General features: G+C 46.3%; 1 protein-coding gene across 19 annotated transcripts in view; it reads right to left on the reverse strand.

Annotated features, from left to right (window-relative positions):
* SUGP2 (SURP and G-patch domain containing 2) overlaps nucleotides 1-20149 on the reverse strand; it is a 43548-nt gene that overhangs the window by 21918 nt on the left and 1481 nt on the right. For 10 of the 19 annotated variants that reach the window (XR_010840420.1, XR_010840421.1, XR_010840417.1 and 7 more), the window contains exons 2-6: nucleotides 19491-19619; nucleotides 14216-15823; nucleotides 11101-11221; nucleotides 4682-5169; nucleotides 3513-3624 (exon numbers count right to left, since the gene is read on the reverse strand). Coding sequence is in view for 12 of the 19 variants with exons in the window: in XM_059060855.2 (XP_058916838.1) it covers nucleotides 3513-3624; nucleotides 4682-5169; nucleotides 11101-11221; nucleotides 14216-15823; nucleotides 19491-19619 (2458 nt within the window). In the remaining 7 variants the exon portion in view is untranslated. Of the gene's footprint in view, nucleotides 1-3512; nucleotides 3625-4681; nucleotides 5170-11100; nucleotides 11222-14215; nucleotides 15824-18777; nucleotides 18883-19490; nucleotides 19620-20149 lie in introns of all 19 variants that reach the window. The other 9 variants (XR_010840416.1, XM_067032526.1, XM_067032527.1 and 6 more) reach the window with 2 other exon arrangements.

The raw sequence follows: 20149 nt of genomic DNA on the forward strand, positions 1-20149 counted from the left end.
CAGGCTCATAATGAAGTCAATTCTCCCTTAATTAAATATTAATGTATAAAAGTAAAAGCATCATTTTTTTCTGGATCTGAACATGATTCTTAAGTTCATATAGAAACATGAATATGTAAGACTATCTAGGAAACTCCTGAACAAGATCAACAAAGGGCCCAGTTCCACCAGATATTACAAGGTGTGGGAAGCCTCTATAGTTAAAACAGCGTGGTACTTGTCTATGGACAGACAGACCAAGAGAAAGGCCAGAAACACAGTATCTGATGAAGGTGGCCTCTCAAACCACTGTGAAAAAGAACAGTCTTTTCAACGAGTGGTGTTGGGACAAGTGGGCAGCTAACCCCACACTGATCAGAGATCTAAATGTAAAAACCAAGCCATACAAGTTGTAGAAGAACATACATAAATGTCTTTATAATCCGAGTGTAGGGAGATTCTTTCTAACTGTAACTCTGTATCCAGGTGCAACGAGATAAAACTGAGAAATTTGACTACATCAAACATTTCTGCACTGCGGAACATACCATAAGTAAAGTGAAAGATAAATATCCAACTATGAAGGAAACAGATACAATTACATTACAGGTAAAAGATCAGAGAAACTAGAAAGAATAAATCCAAAAAGCCCAATAGAGAAAAGGGCAAAGATTAAGAACTTCTGCCCTCCAAAAGACACTGCTAGAATGAGAAAACAAGTCACAGACTGGGAGAAATTATCTGCAAACCACACACTTGACAAATAACTTGTATCAAGAATATATAACAGGGGCTTCCCTGGTGGCGCAGTGGTTGAGCGTCCGCCTGCCGATGCAGGGGACACGGGCTCGTGCCCCAGTCCGGGAAGATCCCACGTGCCGCGGAGCGGCTGGGCCCGTGAGCCATGGCAGCTGAGCCTATCGTGCAGAGCCTGTGCTCCACAACGGGAGAGGCCACAACAGTGAGAGGCCCACATACCGCCAAAAAAAAAAGAATATATAACAAACTCTCAAAATTCATTAATAAGTAAATAAACGACCCAATAAAACAATGGGCCAAAGATCCAAGCAGACACTTCACTAAAGAAATACATAAGCAGGGGCTTCCCTGGTGGTGCAGTGGTTGAGAGTCCGCCTGCTGATACAGGGGATACGGGTTCATGCCCCGGTCCGGGAAGATCCCACATGCCACGGAGCAGCTGGGCCCGTGAGCCGTGGCCGCTGAGCCTGCACTTCCAGAGCCTGTGCTCCGCAACAGGAGAGGCCACAGCAGTGAGAGGCCCATGTACCACAAAAAAAAAAAAAAAAAAAAAAAAAATACATAAGCACATGCAAAGATGCTCAGCATTGTTAGTCCTCAGAGAAACACTAATGAGAACCACAGTGGGACACCCCTCCCCCACACCAAGAGGGCTAACATGAAGAAGACTGACACTATCAAGTGCTGGTGAGGATGGGGAGGAACCAGAACTCTCACCCAAGCTGCTGGAAATGCAAAACTGTGCCACCACTTAGAAAGACAGTCTGGAAGTTTCTTCAAAAGTTAAACACAGACCCACCATGTGAGCCAGTCTTTCTCTGCTTCAGTATTTTACTGGAGAGAAATAAAAGCAGACCTTGTACATGACTGCTCAGAGAAGGTTTATCTAAAATTGAAAGGGTAAATAACTGTGGTCCAGCCATACAATGCGATACACTCAGCAACAAACGAATGAGCTATGGATACACACAACATGGATGAAACCCGAATAACTATGTGGAGTAAGAAGCCAGACAAATGGAGAGAACAAACTGCATTTACACGAAATTATAGAAAATGCAAACTATTTACAGTGAGAGAGCCCTGATCAGCAGCTGCCTGCAGGAAGGGATGACAAAGGGCACAAGGAAACTTTTGAGTCATGGATGTGTTCATCATCTTGATGGTGGTGATGGCTGCATGAGTGTAAACGCGTATTAAAGCTTATTAGACAGGGACTTCCCTGGTGGCGCAGTGGTTAAGAATCCGTCTGCCAATACAGGGTTCGAGCCCTGGTCCGGGAAGATCCTACAAGCTGCGGAGCAACCAAGCCCGTGTGCCACAACTACTGAGCCCACGTGCCACAACTACACTGCAGCCCGCACGCCTAGAGCCCGTGCTCTGCAACAAGAGAAGCCACCACAATGAGAAGCCCGCGCTCTGCAAGGAAGAGTAGCCCCCGCTCACTGCAACTAGAGAAAGCCTGCGTGCAACAAAGACCCAATGCAGCCAAAAATAAATTAATTAATAAAAAAAACTTATTAGACAAATATGTGCAGTTTATGGAATGTCAATCATACCTCAACAAAACTTTTTTTTAAAAAAACAGGCAAATGATATGAACAGTTTACAGAAAGATATTCAAAGTACACAAGTTTATGAAAAGAGGTTCAATTTCACTCATAAGAAAAATGCAAACTAAAACTTCACTGAGAAAATTAGAAATTCCTTACCAATCCCACTGGCTCAAAGGCATGCCAAAAGATGGGGGGTGGGGACAGGCACTCATGACACTCCTAGGAGAGTGGCCCTCAGGGAGGGGAATTCGTACTAATGAAACTTAGTTTGCATTGAACTATGATTCAACAATCCCCTTCTGGAAGATACCCAAAAATTCTCACCACAAACACAAAGAGATTGTGTGTAACGCCAAAGTAGAAGTGTGCACTTAGCCACTACTGGGTCCCAGAAATGCTCCAGGAAATGTAAAGTTTTTAACTGTATTCTTAACTAAGCTGAGGCACGACTCTCTAGCATGTTGGGAGCAGGGTGAGGGCCCGGAACCCCTAGCTGGCAATAGGACACAATCCACACGGTGTGGGAACCCCACACTCCAGGGGGAGCCCAGCCGGGTTACGGCTCAGTACTGGGAACACATGGCCCTCAGGCAGCCTCTCCCTGAAGGAGAACCCACACTCTGCAGGCAGAGTGGGGCTCTGGTTCTGTGGTCTCTGGGCTGTGTAATGTTGAATGATTACGCCATCTGAAGAATGGAGAGGATAATGGTGCCCCCTCCTGGCACAAGGGTGCCACGCCATCACTACGTGGAAGTGCTTGCTGCTCACATCTGGACCAAAACCTACCAACATGCTACATGAGCAGCACATTCTCATCCTGCCCAGAGTAGTCAGCATGACCAGGGACAGTGCCCTCCTCCTCCTCAGACTCACGGGAGAGGACACACTCTCCTCTTTGCCTCTGCAAAGGTTCTGGGGAAACTATAAGTCTCTCGGCCAGGGCATTCTCTCCCCCTTCCCCAGGCCAACACCCATTGAACCTTCAGATCCAGCTTAAACTTCCCTCCGGGGGAGGCTTTTCCTGATGCCCCAGATGAGGGAAGGTCTCTCAACAACCCAAAACAGATGCTCCCTAACAGCCCTGAGCTCAGCAGAAGTGAAGTCGTGATTCATCCCAGGGCGACCCCCTGTGGGCTCTCAGGACACTCATGGGGTGAACCCCTGTGGGCTCTCAGGACACTCATGGCCTCAAATTAAAGGGGTGTGATGGGTACATACCAAAGGTCGGGGTTGTCAATGCTGTTTTCTATGCTGAATTGTTCAATCTCTGGTCCCACCTGAGCAACAAATTTGGCCAGTTTCTCTGCAGTCTCCATTGTCTTCGTATCAACTACAAAATAAAGCAACTGTCATGTATTGGTTCTGAGCTGCCAATTCCCATGTGAACATCGTGGGGTTGTGGAGACTGATTACAAAGACAGCCCCTCACTGTACCCTTGCCCTTTGCCATGTGACTCTGCAGCTCTGTCCAGCAGAGGTGGACTCTCTTTTTTCCCCTTGAACTGGGGCTGGCCCTGGAACTCTTGCTGGCTAAGAATGTGACAGAAATGCGGAGTCCAGGCCTGAGAGGGCTCAAGCACCTCCTCTGCCTCTCCTGGATGGCCAAACCCAACGGTCAGGTGAACTGCTGGTGGGTGACAGGCATGTAGCCCACTACCCCTATCACCTCAGCTGACAGTTCCAAACAACTGGCCGCTGCCTGCAGACAGTTTGCAGGCCCAGCCCAGCTGACTCGAAGCAACACTGGATGCCTCCTGTTTGAAGCCACAGTTTGGATTGGCTTGTTATGTAGCAATAGCTAGAGAAATGTAGCAGTTGCGTAGATTTTTTCCCTCTCCATTCCCACCTAGTGCTGAGTGGGAAGCACTGGCCAGAGGGCAGGTCTGTTGCAGTAGGAGAAGGTAATGGCTGGGAGAAACAAAAGAAACTGCAGGTCAACTAACTCTAAGGAAGGAAACAGAGACCTTAGCGGGGAAGAGGAAGCAGAATGAGAACGCGGGCAGCCTTATGGAACATATAACGGGCAAGAATAGAGAGAAATGGATCAAGGAGCTCAAAGCCCTAAGCACGGGCACATGGCACACCCTGCTGACCAGCAGGAGGACCTTGCAGGGAAGCACAGAGTCACCAGGCAGCACCTTGTGTCAGCTCCACACTCAGGATAAGAGGAAGGGTGCAGCAGGAGTCTAGTGCCAGCCCCTTGAGGAAGCAAGAGGAGAGAGAGTGCCTGTGTGTGTGCCATCCTGGCCAGGTCCCTTTCGCTGCTGCCTGCTGCCCAACCCAGCCCAGCCCAGCCCACTGAAGCCACCTATTTCTGCAGAGACCCCTGGGGATAGATGAGCATTGGGGCTGGGGCCCAGAGGAGGGGGACAGGAGTGAGCACTCACCATCAGCAGACAGGCAAGGAGAAGAGGTCTGAGGGGTTTCGGAGACATCCACTCCTGCTGGCTTGGGGGATGGGTCTGAGGCTTCTGGGCTGGGGTCCCTAGGAGAGGGTCCGGCTGGGTCTGGCGGGCAGGCCTTGGCAGCATCATTTCCATCTGGTTGGGGCGGCTTTCCCTGCAAGGAGCCTGGAGCCTGCCGGCCATGGTGTTTCAGTCTGGTGCCTGAGGAGAGGAGGGTCTGGGTCCCGGTGGTCGCTCTCCTCACTTTCCAGCCCCGGAGTCCTTGAGCTCGAAGCAGCCCCCGCCGCCGCCCTGGTAGGAGCCTCTTCTTGAGGCTCCGGACTGCCCGGGCATATAGCATGGCCCGGACTGCACACTCTGCCGCCATTGGCTTCTGATCTGCTCCTGGCAAGGTCTGGCTCATCCGCTGCATTTCTGCCAGCTTCAACTTATAATATTTATACTCCAGACTACTGTCATCAGATAAAAACCTATATAACAAAACAGGAATAGCAGGACATTTGTGAATACACCAGCATGACCAAATTGTAACTGTAAATACACTTCTGCAAACCCTTTCTACTTGGTGGCCTCCCTGCTGTTGGAGAGGCTCTGCCCGGCTCCACCAAGGACCCAGAGCTGGGCCCTGGTCATCTGTCCTGCTCAGAGTGGCCACAGGGTGACCCTGAGCTTTGACCGAACACTGGTCAATTCTTCCTCAATTTCTGTCATCAGCAGCCATGAAGGAGCTCCCAGCTCCTGGTGGCCTCACAATACAAACCAGTTACCCTGAAACCATGGAAGTGCTCTGCTGTCAGAGAGTGGCAGGTGTTGGTCCTGGACATCACTTTCAGGAGATGACGCCCTTCAAATGGTGGACACTCAGCGACCTTTTAACTACATCATTAAGGCCAGTGTGCCACTGCTGTGAAATCATGTGCCAGAGTCATAATGAGAACAGTACAGAAAAGAGGAGTTTGAGTTACATTTACTGACATAGAAAGAGATCCGTAATACAGTCCATAGAGAGCAAGCTGGAGAAGAAGACCAACATTGATACGTACCATATGAAACTGCTTTGTGTACATGACATCCACATATATTTTTTTCACATAGGTTGAAAGAATATAAAGCAAACTTAAGGATTTGCTCAAGGAATGGGTTAGAAAGGGGAATGATTGGGTTAGAAGGGGAATGTCCCATTATTTACTCTGTTGACCATTTCATTAGCACTTTCTTTCATCTCTATTAACCCTTTCCTTGTAGTCTCTGGGCTTTTTGCACCATTTCTTTCTTGCTTCATGAGTTGAATGCTTACCTTCACTCTTTATTTCTGATACACACGCAAGGTCGCACCTTTCCCCCAACCGCTGTTATGGCTGCATTCTAAATGCAATGCTCTCCCTGCTACTTCCTTCTGAAGAGTTTCTAATTCCAATTCTAATTCTCTTTCATACAAAAGTTATTTAGAAGCCTGTTTTATTTTGGCTGTTGTTGGTTTCAACTTCTATGCATTGCACAATGTGGCCCACGTGACTTTCCTTTCCTGGGATATTCTGTAATTTTCTCCACGACCTCATCCATAACAAGGTTTTTGTGAACATTCAATCTCAGTTTGTGTTAAAGAACGAGTACTGTTTGGTAAGTATGGCAATATTTCATGCGGCTTTTGGACCACCTGACGTTGAGATCATATATTAGATGAGGTTCCCAATTACCAATAACAGAAGCTGATTGGCTGTGAGGTGGCAGTGCACAGCAGGACGCTGGCAGCACCGTGTGATGTGGCATGTCCCTGGTGGGCAGCTCCATATGAAGCTCCTGTTGATGCCCACTGCACAGTCAAGGCCTGGCTGGATCTGAGAAAACAGCCTATGTGAGGGCTCCTCTGCTGCCCTGGACACTCTGCTAGGCCAACAGCAACATCCTACAAGATTGCACCCTAACAAGCAAGGGTTGCCACATAAGGGGAGGTTAACCAACACAGAAGCTCCAGTTCTCAGGTCAAACGCAGCCCCTCATCCAGGGCAGAAAGTGGAGTCAGTGCCCAGGTGACCTGGATCCCCAAGATGTAAGTCCCTTTCCCCTGGTCGGTTCTAATGCCAAGTGCATGCAGTGTGAGGACATGTCACAAACCCATCTCCCTTAGTTCTAGTGGAGCATAACATCAAGAGCATAGAATACTCCTAAGCTAGCCTGCCAGGTTCAAATCCCAGTGTAGCCACTTATCAGCTGTGAGATTTACTGAATCTTTCTGTGCCTCAGTTTCTCCATCTGTAAGATGAGAGATGATAATAAGCTACTTCATCATGTTGCTGTGAGGCTTGAATTATACACTTTTCATTATAAGGAAAATGCTTTGGGGAATTCCCTCGTGGTCCAGTGGTTAGGACTTGGTGCTTTCACTTTTGGGGCCCGGGTTCGATCCCTGGTTGGGGAACTAAGATCTCACAAGACCTGCAGTATGGTCATAAAAAAAAAAAAGAGCAACATAGGTTTATCATCTCTAGAGATACAGAAGTAACTGTTAAAAGTAGTTTAACGAACTAAAAGCGACTGTCTCCAAGGAGTGGAACTGGGGACTTCCCTGGCCGTCCAGTGGTTAAGACTCTGCACTTCTACTGTAGGGGGCACGGGTTCAAACCCTGGTCAGGGAACTAAGATCCTGCATGTCGCATAGACACAGCCATGGTTTCTGCCATCGATATCATGGCAGAAACATTTTGCCTTTTGTGTTTACTTCACTTTTTTGGTAAATCACATACAAGTACTAGTTTAACTTAAGAATTCAAATATACACACCAAAAACCTAAGTTTACTAGTTCTTTAACACTGTTTTTTGCACACTCTTTCTTCTTACAGTCTCTGGGTAATTCTTTCTGAAGGAAGTCACAGGTGATCAAGTCTCTGAGTCCAGCTCCCTAATGCGGCACGCGGGCCTCTCACTGTTGTGGCCTCTCCCATTGTGGAGCACAGGCTCCGGAAAGCGCAGGCCCAGTAGCCATGGCTCACGGATCTAGCCGCTCCACGGCATGTGGGATCTTCCCGGACCGGGGCACAAACCCGCGTCCCCTGCATCAGCAGGCGGACTCTCAACCACTGCACCACCAGGGAAGCTCCCTAATCTGTTCTTCATCCAGGTCAATTCTATCAGCCGACCACTGAGATCATTTCAACAATCACATTTGTCAATTCCAAGATCCTTAATTGGTTCTTTTCCATAACAAGCAGTTCCTATTTCACGGACACAATATGCTATTATCCAGCCAAGACTATTAACTACACATATGTACTTGTAGACAATCTTCTTTTCCTTATAGTAACTATCTTCTTAGGTGCCAGATCTGCTGAGTTGGGTGGCCCTCTTTCATGCTGCCAGTTTCCCTCAAATACTTGGTTTAGAGCTCAATGCTCTTTTCTGATTTGCAACCCCCTCCCACTGCCACACATACACCCAGCTCTGGCTATGCTTCCGTCCGCCACCCCTGGCTGTCAGTGATCATGAACCTGCTGGGTAGTGCGCAGCGGTCATGCGGCAGAGAGGCATGCTCCTAGTCCTATCAGGGTCTCCCTTCCCTCCAGCCCAATCACCTCGGCAATCACCTGGAAATTGCCCCTGGGTCTTCCAAGTCTAGATGACATCTTACCCAGAGAATCTGGTCTCTGCTTTCATCCGTCAATCTGAGGCTATCTAGCCTCCTTCCTTAAGTATGAGCGCTGGTTGAGACCACAGAGCCAGAATGTGAATCTCAGCTCTGTCTTTTACTAGCTCTGCCTCCTTGAGGCAAGAGGTCTCTTTTGAGCCTCAAGTTTTCTGTCTGTAAAATCAGGATGACAACATATCTACCTACAAAGGTTGTTTATGAGGGTTCGGCCAGCTAATGCTTAAAGCAGTAAAGTGCTTAGAACAGTACCCAAGTGCACAGAAAGCAAAAGTATTTGCTAAATTAAAAGTATTCAATAAATGATACTGGGGCAATTAGGTTACTGGGTTTCTTTTTTTTTTTTTTTTTTTTACCTTTTAAGTTACATGCCTATCTTATTCAACACAAGAACATAATCTAGATGAATTCAAGAATTCTGTAAAGGATTTCCCTGGTGGCTCAGTGGTAAAGAATCCGCCTGCCAATGCAGGGAACACGGGTTCGAGCCCTGGTCCGGGAAGATCCCACATGCCGCAGAGCATCTAAGCCCGTGTGTCACAACTACTGAGCACGCGCGCTAGAGCCCACGAGTCCCAACTTCTGAGCCCAAGCGCAGCAACTACTGAAGCCTGCGCGTCTTAGGGCTTGTGTGCTGCAACTACTGAAGCCCACGCACCTAGAGCCCATGCTCTGCACAAGAGAAGCCACCATGATGAGAAGACCGCGCACCACAACAAAGAGTAGCCCCACTCGCCACAACTAGAGAAAGACCGAGTGCAGCAACACAGACCCAGGGCAGCCAAAAAAAAAAAAATTCTGTAAAAATAAAACCATAACAAGTTCCAACTCTTCTCCTGAAAAATCATTCTGGTTAGGACCAAAGCCCTGGTGCCATTACACAGAAATTTACACCTTTCAAGCATCTTTAGTAATTAAAACAGCAAGAATAGAGAGTTTCGTATGGATACAACATTGACTATACCAGACCTGAACAGACCACTGAAAAAAGAGGAACTACAACTAGAAGTCCTATGAGTAAACACATAATCTCTTTAATTAACAAAAGAATATAAGGTAAAACATCACACTATGAAGTTATCTTTAAGTCAAAACACTCATGTGAGGGCATGGCACATGTATGGAGTGGCAGTGAGGGTGTCAATCACGGAAAATAACCTGATGATAAAGATCAGTGGTCTCCACCAGGGACAACTCTGTCTCCCAGGGGACACTGAGCAATGTCTGAAGGTATTTTTGCTGAGATGGAGGCTTCTACTGGCATCTAGTGAGTGGAGGCCAAGGGTGCCCAGGACAGTCCCCCCGCAGAGAAATATCCAGCCTCAAACATCAATAATGCTGCAGTTGTGAAACACTGACACAGATCAAAAGCCTCTAAAATGAGCTTTCCTTTTAAACTAGCAATTTCACTCCCAGATACTACCGTTAATAAACTGCCAGAAATGTAGACATAAATAAAAGCAAAACAACATTCATCATAACGTGATTAGAATCTAAGAATCCACCAATGGGCAATGGTTGAGCATAGTATATTGTGTAAGAAGGAATAGTATGCGTTCATTGATAATAAGGACATTTATGTTAAGTTTAAAACACAGGACACAACTACAGAGCACACACAGTGGGGGAGAAGTGGGAGAGCTCTGAGTAACTCCATCTTTGCCTTTTTACTTTTCTCTATTTTTACAAAGGCATATGCCACTTTGATCATTTTTTTTAAAGTTAACGAAGTATAAAACCTTTCAACTTCCAGCAATCTAATCTAGAGATAATCCTAAACACACACAAAAATGTGACGCATTAAGCTATTCACAGAAAAAATTAAAAATAGTGTACAATAAAAAATATTCTAGGGCTTCCCTGGTGGCACAGTGGTTGAGAGTCCTCCTGCTGATGCAGGGGACACGGGTTCGTGCCCCGGTCCGGGAAGATCCCACATGCCGCAGAGTGACTGGGCCCGTGAGCCATGGCTGATGAGCCTGCGCGTCCGGAGCCTGTGCTCTGCAACGGGAGAGGCCACAGCGGTGAGAGGCCCGTGTACTGAAAAAAAAAAAAATTCTAAAAATCCAACAAGAGAGGAATGGCTAGATAAACTGATCACCTACTCTGCGAACTGGTAAACACAGCTATCTGAAATGTTTACAAAAAGTAGGGAATACGAGCATTTTCCTGTTATCTAAAAGGAGTAGGGTGTATCACAGCATAATCACAACTGTGTTAAAAACCAAACAGCTCGCAATGAGCAGAAAGACTGGAAGCAAATACCCAAAAATGCCAGTGAATGCCAGTAAGCACACAGGTGGCTTTGCCCAATTTTCTGTTCTTCTTTACCTTCTCTAATGAGCAAATACTGTATTTATGGTGAAAACCTTAATTTTAAAAAGTTCTATTCAAGTGAAGAGGCAATAAGGCAAAAGGAAAAGACAGTTTAACAAACAGTAGCAATAAATCACAAACAACTGCTGTGATATATTCCTTATCTTACACTCACTCTTTGCATACACCTTTCACCTCATCCTCAAACCAGCAAAGCAGGGACAAAGTGCTCCATGTCCAGATGAGAGAAGGCCACATGGCACACAAGCAGCAGGATGGAGCTTGAACCCACATGAACCTGACCCACCCTCATGCTCTTCCCACTGACTACACCACAGCACAAAATAAGCATCTCACCTTCTTCTCCGGACATCATCAGAGCAACGAAAACATTGCCATGTACTTTACAGGAGGAATTCTGAAGAGCAACATTTAAAGACCTACCAGTAAGCAGGGTCATCCTTGAGAAGAGCTCTTTCTTTGGGAGACAGGCTGCCTCCAACAACACGTGTGACCAGCTGGTCAATGGTGTCCACCACCTTGTGGTCTGCTCGCTGGGGGACCTCTGGAACACAAAGAAGGGCTTTTTTGAGAAACACACTGGACCACATGGGGCCTGGGAAGACCAGGACAGAATTGAAGGCTTAGGTTGGAGCCTAAGCAGGCACCAGGAACTGAAATCCTCGTTCATGACAGATCAGCGTTGAAAAGAGGAAAGGGGCCTGTTATCCTCGAAACCAATATGCAAAATATCCTCTCAAAAGCTATAACAGCATAATCGCTAGGAGAGAAATAGTCACAAACTTACGATGACCGGGTGGGAGGGGAGGGTGACACAAGAGGGAAGAGTTATGGGAACATATGTATATGTATAACTGATTCACTTTGTTGTAAAGGAGAAACTAACACACTATTGTAAAACAGTTATACTCAAATAAAGATGTTAAAAAAAAAAAAACTTACAATGACTGTACAGAGCAATATATATACATATTCTATAGGAGAAAATGGTGTGTAGCAACTCCATACCACTTTTTGCATACATCTTAACTTGAATGTTCACAATATTAAGGGGAGAACAAAAGACATAAAATGTATCTAGGTATAAAATATGTAAAAAGTATATCTAAACTGTGAGTTGCAATATGAAAAAAAGGAAAAGAGATACATAAATACAGACACACAGAAAAAAAGTAGAAGGAAATATACCAGAAAGTTAACAGAGGTTTTATCTATGGGTGGTAGATTTATCAGGGATTTCATTTTTTGTGTTTGCTTCATCTATAAAAGTTAAACACACATGTGTTTTGTAATCATAAAACATATACATAAATTTACAAAGAAAAATTTCCCAATTAAAAAAGTCAGTAGTTCCAAGGTAGGTGTTCACAGAAAATATCTGAATGTATGAAAGAAAACATTTCTTAAAGTGTGAATTTCCTCCATTGACTTGTAATTTACAATGCCACCAGCAACACAGAAGAGCATTATGTCCTTAAAACACTAAGATTGTTTATTTTTCTGATATTTGCTAGTTTTAATAGCACAGATGGTCTATTTGTTCATTCATTCAATAAAAATCAGCCCTGAACTGGGGAGGTTTTCCAGTTTGTTCTGTGGAATGGTATTTTAAACATCAATGTGATTCTTAACACAGGATGAGTCAATCCTTCAATTGTCATATGCCGTTTCCCCTCTGAAGTTACTTTCCCTTTTTTTGTTGTTGGCTCTCATTTTATAGAACTTCTAGTTTTATATGATTTTACAAAAGAATAAGAGATTCAAAGACAATGAAATTTGTGCATCACTGCAACCATCTCTAGAGAGGATGACCATAGTAAAGGCCAGAAAGTGGGTCCTACTTTTGGCCCAGCAATCATTCTGTGAATATCTCCTTTAAGGGAGGATTCAAAAACATTTTTAACGAAAATAATAGCAATAATAAATGCAACCAAAGATGTCATCCCAACATTTCTAACAGTACTGAAGTAATGGCAGGGCAGCGCCCCATAAGACATGGGTGCTGGCGCTGTCTACCTGTTGACCAGAAAAGGAGCCAATGCTTTGCAGATGCCAATCTCATGGGAACTGAGCTCTGCTCAGCCTCAGAAGCCTCTAGTTAAATGAACTATGAGTCCAACATCAAGGGAGAGGTGAGGTAAATTTACATTTAGTCATGATGCTGCAAATGCCACAGAAACACAGAAAAGAGCCTTTGATAATCCTGTAAAAGAGCAGATTGTAGTGTTTTCAGTACAACAAGACTGCAGCTACAGGCATGCCTACATAGCAGCACAACCAGGGGATGGTGGCAGGCAACTTAGGTTATGGGGGACTTCTTTGTCCTTCTTACAGTTCTTCAGTATCATTGTTATACTGACTTTCCACCCCACTACTTTGGGGGATGTGGGGAGGAGAGGTCCTGCTTCAGCCCTGATCCCACTACTGGAAGGCTCTCCCTCTGGGAGTAGGTGTGGTCGCCCATCTGTGGAGTGACCTACCCAGTGCCTGTTGCAGTCAGGGCTCCACGAGGGTGGAGAGGATTGAAGAGACTCAGGGACAAATGAGACTTCCCAACTTGGCTGGGTCAATGGAAGCTGAAAACTGTATCAGAGGGAAAGGGGACTTCCTAAATGGCCACATGGCCACTATGTGTGTTCATGACCTCTGGGATGTCTGGGTTGTGAGAACGTCCATCCTGAGAGAAAAGGGGGAGGGACAAGGGACACCAGCCAGTCATTTCTATTTCTATTACCTTCTTCTAGGTCCTTCCCCTCCCCAGGAAGCCAACTCGTTAACTGCAGGTTACCAGGTATGCCTAAGTGATCTCTCAACCTTTAGCCAGTCCTTCCCCCCCTCCCCAGTAAGCCAACTCGTTAACTGCAGGTTACCAGGTATGCCTAAGGGATCTCTCAAACTTTAGCCAGTCTAGAAAAGCGAGCAGGTGAAAAGGTGCGTCCACCACGCATCCCTCAAAACAGCTCAAACATGGCCTTCCCGACTCCCCAGGCTGAGCTGAGCTGGGGCCTCTCCTATAGCCCCCTTAATCCCAGCAAAGGAGGGGCTGGGTTTTGTGATTTCTTTCCCTTTAGAAGCCTGGGGAATTCTTAAGAGACTGTGCCCAGCATTTACTCTCCCTTCTAGTAATAACTTGGCAGGGGCAGGGCTAGAGAAGGGGTGCTGTTGGAATAAGGCTTCTTAAAACTTGGCTGCAGGATGACAGGAACACCCCAGAAAGTGCAACATTGTGTACAAACATATATGTATTTTCCCTGGCAAGGACCACAGCTTTCCATCAGATTCCCAAAGGAGTCTGTGACCCAGAGAGTCTAAGGACTTCTGTAACAGACAGAAGATTCCTAACGCATGCTTACATGCTTACAGAATGAATGACAGGCATGTATACTGGTCATTGTGAGCTGACTACTAAAATTCTGATTTGTTTCCAACTGGCTAAAGGAGTTTTATGTACAAATGTCAAAGAGAATGAGAGACATTACAAGAAAACATGAAAAGCAAGCAAATCGCAACAAATAGAAACTTTTGCTACTTTCCTTACCATCACTTAGACCACTCAGAGCCTTAGCCTGAATTTCAGGTTTGGTAGGAGGAACCGTTTTCTCCTGATCTCGGGTTGGCTCAGGTTCGGCCTTCTTGACCTGGAGTGGACACCCACTGCTGACCAGCCAGGCCTTCAGGTGATCGATGTACTCTCTCCCAAACAGAGTAGAGTCCTCGAAGTTTGGAAATGCGGCAGGAGAGGGAGCTACATCTTGGAGGCCGACGGCTTCTAAGATTTTCTCTTGCCGGAAAGAAGAGGCCAAGGAGAACGTCTGTCCCAAAAGAGCTAAAGACTTCCGGCAGAGAGAATTGGTGGTCTCCAGGGCAATAGCCAAGTCCAGGGGGTTACTGAGGGTCTTCATCTTGACACTCAGCTCGTAGGCATTGCAGGCCATGAGCAGGGGTGTGACACTCTTCAGCAGCCGGTCTTGTAGCCTCATTATGTATTTATCAAAGGGCTTTATGATTTCAAAAAAGCAATTTTTGGTCTTCACAGCACCTTTGTCTAAAAGCATGTTTAAAAACTCGTTATCAACTCTGGGTGTTTTCAAAGCAGAGTGCTTTAAAAATTTGATAGTAAAAAAGCAAAAATCTCTGTGCTCTGGTTTTAAGGAGCATTTGAATGAGGCGAGCATTTTAGCACAGGTTTCGGTTTCAAGTTCAAAGAGAGTCTGGAAAAGCTGGGAAAATTTAACATCATCTTTTATGGTGTGGAATCCTGCCCATTTGATTATTTCTATCCCAAACCTCGAAAAAACATCAGACTTATCTATCAGATCGAAGCTCATCTTTCTTCTGGGGAGCCGAATATCCTTCAGATTAAGCCCCAAAGGGATTTTCTGAGTGGGGAATTGGACATCTTCCGTCCCTGGGTTTGTCCCCAGGGTCAGATCAGGACTTGGGGTGGTTTTCTGAATTTGGTTAGTGCCCTGAGTTTTGGGAGTGATACAACTTATAGTGGGTACCTTTTTTGTGCTCACATTTCTCAGCATGACAAGTTTCCCAACCCCTCCTTTAGGTGTGAGCAGGCCTTGAGTCTCCCCCTTTCCTAGGAGGGCACCCTCCTGGTCAACGATGTTTAGACCTCGGCCTCTGCCCTGGACTTGGCTGCTGCCCCGGAGCACAGTGTCTGCTTCTCCTGGACGGTCCACGTCATAATCCCGACTCTCTTTCTCCAAACACTCTTTCTCAATCAGCCTGGAGGAGCCAAAGTCCCCCAGTAATGCAGAAGGACCAAAACTATACTCCTGTGACCAGGAGGATTCTTGAGAAACTGAATGGCCAAAGTCTTGTTCCCAAGAGCCACGGAGTGCAAATTTCCAGTCCTGAGAACGGAAATGTCCCAATTTCCGGTGGCCAAAGACCTGGTCTCGGGAGTCAGCGTGGGAAAATTCCAGGTCCCGACCACATTCTTTGCGAAAGTAGCTGTCGTCACTTACAGAAGGGTTGCTTGATCTGAAGGAAGGTCCTGGAAATATATCACCTCTCAGGCCTTCTCTCCCAGTGTCTCGAGGATGAGCTACAGATCCGCCCAGAGTGTATCTGCTGTTGCTATGAATGTCATCATACATATCTGCTCTGGCTCTTGGGACTGTCCTTAGAAGATCTGAAATAAACAATCCAAAAAGCAACACAAAGGTACTTTAGACCACAGGCTGCAAACGGATGACCCACAGACCACCAGCCAGCAGGGGTGCTTTATCAGTCAGAGTGCCTTTTAGAAGCTCATATTTGTTGCCAACATTTAAAACGTGTATGGTTTCACTTAAAAACAGATTTACTACTTATAAAAACAGAAGACCTACAAGTACTGGGCCTGCATTTGCCCTGATGACAGTCCATTGAGGCTGGGCAGCAGTGTCCCTCACTCATTCAGATCTCCTGCCCTGGCTCTGTTTTACAAGCCCTCTTTTAGACTCAGGGAAGGGTATTTGGACCCCAAATAACCTGGGCTTCTTTAATGCGACCAGAACACCTGTGTATTTCTACTTCTATCACACAGCAGATGGGTTTTCTAGAGGATGTCTGCTTCCCCTACTTCCTATGAGGAACTCTTGGCCCACAGTGCCACTGAGGCAGGAGACATATCTGACACTGCACCCACCACAGCTGGCTGGGCCTTGGCTGAGCATCTGACCCAAAGTTGGCTGATAGGCTCCCTCAGGAAGGTCCATTAGGCCAACCAATTCCTGGAAAAACAGAGACTGAAGGAGATAGGAGGGAAGACAGAAGCTAAACAAGCCACAACAACAGAGGCCACGATGGAAACTAAACACTGTGTACTTTTGTCCTCTTCTGTGGAGAAATGAGAAAAATAGGAAACTACGTTTGCATTTGCTCATTTGTGCATAAAGAAACTGTGAGGGAAATTCCCTGGCCGTGTAGTGGTTGGGACTCCATGCTTTCACTGCCAAGGACTTGGGTTTAATCCCTGGTGGGGAACTAATATCCCATAAGAAGCGTGGCGCAGCCAAGAAAAAAAGAAGAAACTGTAAGAAGCCAGCAACAGAAGTGAACTATGGGCATATGGGAACAGTGGGCCTCAGGGAGACTTTGCACAGAGTGCCTTTCTTACTTTCTAGCTTTTGAATCAGAATCTATTACCTAGTCAAAAAGTCAAATGTAAGAAAAGGGAGAGAGAGATGCCAGGAAGTAGTGATGGGCCAAGAGGCCACAGGAAGCCAGGGCTTTGTATAAATCCAAGTTTATTTGTCCAACCAGTACTTTCTAAGCACCTACTGCATGTGGGCACTGTTATAGGCCCTGAAGTTACAACAGGGAAAGGAGATAGCAAAGACCCCACTTTCCTGGACCTGTCAGTTGAGGGAGCCAAATATAAAAAGTCCTTGAGGTGTAAGGAAGTGCCAATAAGAAATAAACAGGCGGGAACGTGAGGAGGGAAGGACATTTTTAGACAGGCTGGTCAAGGTGGGCAACTCTGAAACAATGTATCTGAGTAGCAGAGACCTGCTGTGGGGGTCAGAACTCGCAGTTATGGGGAAAGCCTACCAGGCAGAGGGAGTGTGAGGACAAAGCACTGAAGTAAGACGAGGAAGGGGACAAATGTGGCCAGAATGGAACAGAGGGAAAGAGGGGCAAAGTGGTAAGAAGGCAGAACCTAAACTCTGCTGCACACTGAAGTCCCTGGGCATCCTGATTTAATTAACTAGAATGAGGTGTGACCTGGGCATTAGGGTTTTTAGAAAGCCCCCAAATGATTTGAATGTGCAGCAAAATTAGGGAACTATTATGACAGGAGATGCAAACAGAACAGTGTGGGTACCAGATCAAGCCAGGACCTTGATGGGACTCTGGGGTTTACTATGAATGAGACAGAAAGCCATGGGGGTGAAGGGTGAGGGAGGGTTGGAGCCGAGGGACGACCTCACTGGCTGCTATGTGGGAAACAGACCACAAGGGACAAGAGTGGATGTGGATGTTCTAGCAAGGAGTCCACCAAGATAATCCAGACAGTGATGGTTACTGATGGCCTGGTGAGGGTGGTAGCACTAGGGCGAGAGCAGTGGCTGGATTCTACACAACAGGATCTTCCAATGACTTGGTTTACAAGGCACTGGAAAAGTGCAGAGTAGAGCACACACACAGAGAAAGGCTGACCGATGGACCATGCAGCTCTGTGACAAAGAGATGGTTCCAGAACCATCTAGCACCCTACTGGGTTCACAGTCTCCCCTGCCTCCAACCTTTCCTGAGGTAACTTTAGATACGTATTAATGTTTGAGTCTCTAGATAAAGATAAACCAAGATTCAAATACCCATATATATATACACACATTTACGTATATACACATATATATATAAAAACACATTAAGTATTCAGGATTCACATATGGCTAAAAGAATTAAAAGATGCACAAAACACCACAGATATGGTTACTTCTGAAGGGTAAGGAAACAGCAAAGAGACTTTTTACATCCTATTCTTAAGTACTTAATTCTTCCCATCTTTTGTAACAGGAATGGTTTTGTCTGCTACTCATTTTTGAAAACTCAGAATCTGGAGACAGCCTCTAAGCCTCAGTTTCTCCAGGTCCAAAGCACATAAAAACAGTCATCCCTACCCCAAGCACTTAGGCTCATCCAGCCAACACTGAGAAAGCCTCTACACCTCAGCTGGCTCAAGGGCTGGTGCAGCAGCAAACAGCACAGGCCCAAAGGAGGCCTGGAGGAGGCCAGCCTATGGCAGAGGAGCAAGTACACAGTGCAAAATCAATCTCCAGGCCTACTAGAGCCTCCTGGGGGAAGGCACCTGTGAGCTGGGTCTTAGTGCCTGAGGGAATTAACCATGCAGAGCTGGGATGAGGGATTCAAAACACAGAGAGGCACATAGTATAACTGAAAAAACAGGCCCAAAGCAGGGGATGAGGGCTAGGAGCCTCGTGTGCTGTGGAGGACCTCCAAGTTGTCCGCAATCTGTGTGGGCACCATTTTTAATTCTGCTGGCATGATGTTTCAAAACTTTGCAAAAGGAATGTTTTCAGGCAGGGCCTACATTCAGCAGCTCCACAGGCCCCCCAGGCCCTCCTGTCTTGCACATACCAGTTACCTGGCTGCTTCTGCACTTGTCTGAGGATGTAAACCCAAAATGGGGAGCCCCAAGAGTCCAAGCAGGGACTTGGCCCAGCAAGGTTGGCATTAAGAGATCTGTGGGGAAAGCAGATTTGAGGAAATGAAGCCAGAAGCTGAAAGACCTTTCAGGAGGAGATTATTGCAATAATCCAGGTGAGAACTCAAAAGAGCTCAAACCTGGGTAACGATGGTGGGGATGGAGCCAGGAGGTTTATTTAAGAACCCGTCTTTATTATTTATTTATTTATTTATTTATTTTGCGGTACGCAGGCCTCTCACTGCTGTGGCCTCTCCCGTTGCGGAGCACAGGCTCCGGACGCGCAGGCTCAGCGGCCACGGCTCACGGGCCCAGCCGTTCCGCGGCATGTGGGATCTTCCCAGACCGAGGCACGAACCCGTGTCCCCTGCATCGGCAGGCGGACTCTCAACCACTGCGCCACCAGGGAAGCCCAAGAACCTGTCTTTAGGTGAGGGAAGGTCCCCGGGGAGAAGAACCTCGAGATAATGACAATACCTCCTTCTACATAATGATGTGACATGACAAGTGGACCAAGAGAAAATTTTCTCTCCCCTTAACAAATAAGAAGGTAGAATCTGAGGAGTTTCAGGTCAGGGTCTTGTCCCAACCCTAAACACATGCTCCACCCCACCCCCCCCAAAAAAAAACAGGCACTTTAATTTACCTTGAGCTTTAAACTGAAGAGCTTCGCCTACAGCCTCACCACTGGGATCCATATATCGGTTAGCCTTTTCCTGCAATACAGCATCAAAAGTCTCCTGTGCAATTCTCCTTGCTGCCATGTTTCTCTGACCTGTAGTGAGAAGGGGGAAACGAAAGACACTAAGAATGACAACTAATGCTCACAGAGCCTGATCTGTTTCACCTAATCCTCAAAGTAACGAGGCAGTAATCCATAATCTGGCATGGTACTTCAGAGGGAGGCCGGATTAATTTTAAGGGGAGCTCTGCCCTCATGAACCTCACAGGTGTGTATTGGCTGAGAAGGAGTAAGACAAACATGTTGATCTTAGACAATTATTTTGCATCTCTGAGCCCATTTTCCCAGAGTCCCTTAAAAGAAGGTCTATAAAAGCAGTCCTATCTCCGGGATTGCTGAAGGACTACATGAAACAACACACATAACTAAACACAACAATGTAGGGCAGTAGGAGCATAACCCTTGCAAATGGTGGTTAGGAAGACATAATCTTTTTCTATTTTCTATTTTCCTATTTTCACAGACATGGCGAAGAGGCTCTGAGAGCTATCTTCCCCTCTGAGAGAGATGTCTCAACGAGTGAATGGAGAAATCCCTAACCAGTGATGATGACCTACTGACAG

The sequence above is a fragment of the Kogia breviceps genome, chromosome 4 (assembly GCF_026419965.1).
Source record: "Kogia breviceps isolate mKogBre1 chromosome 4, mKogBre1 haplotype 1, whole genome shotgun sequence".
Taxonomy (NCBI): Eukaryota; Metazoa; Chordata; class Mammalia; order Artiodactyla; family Physeteridae; genus Kogia; species Kogia breviceps.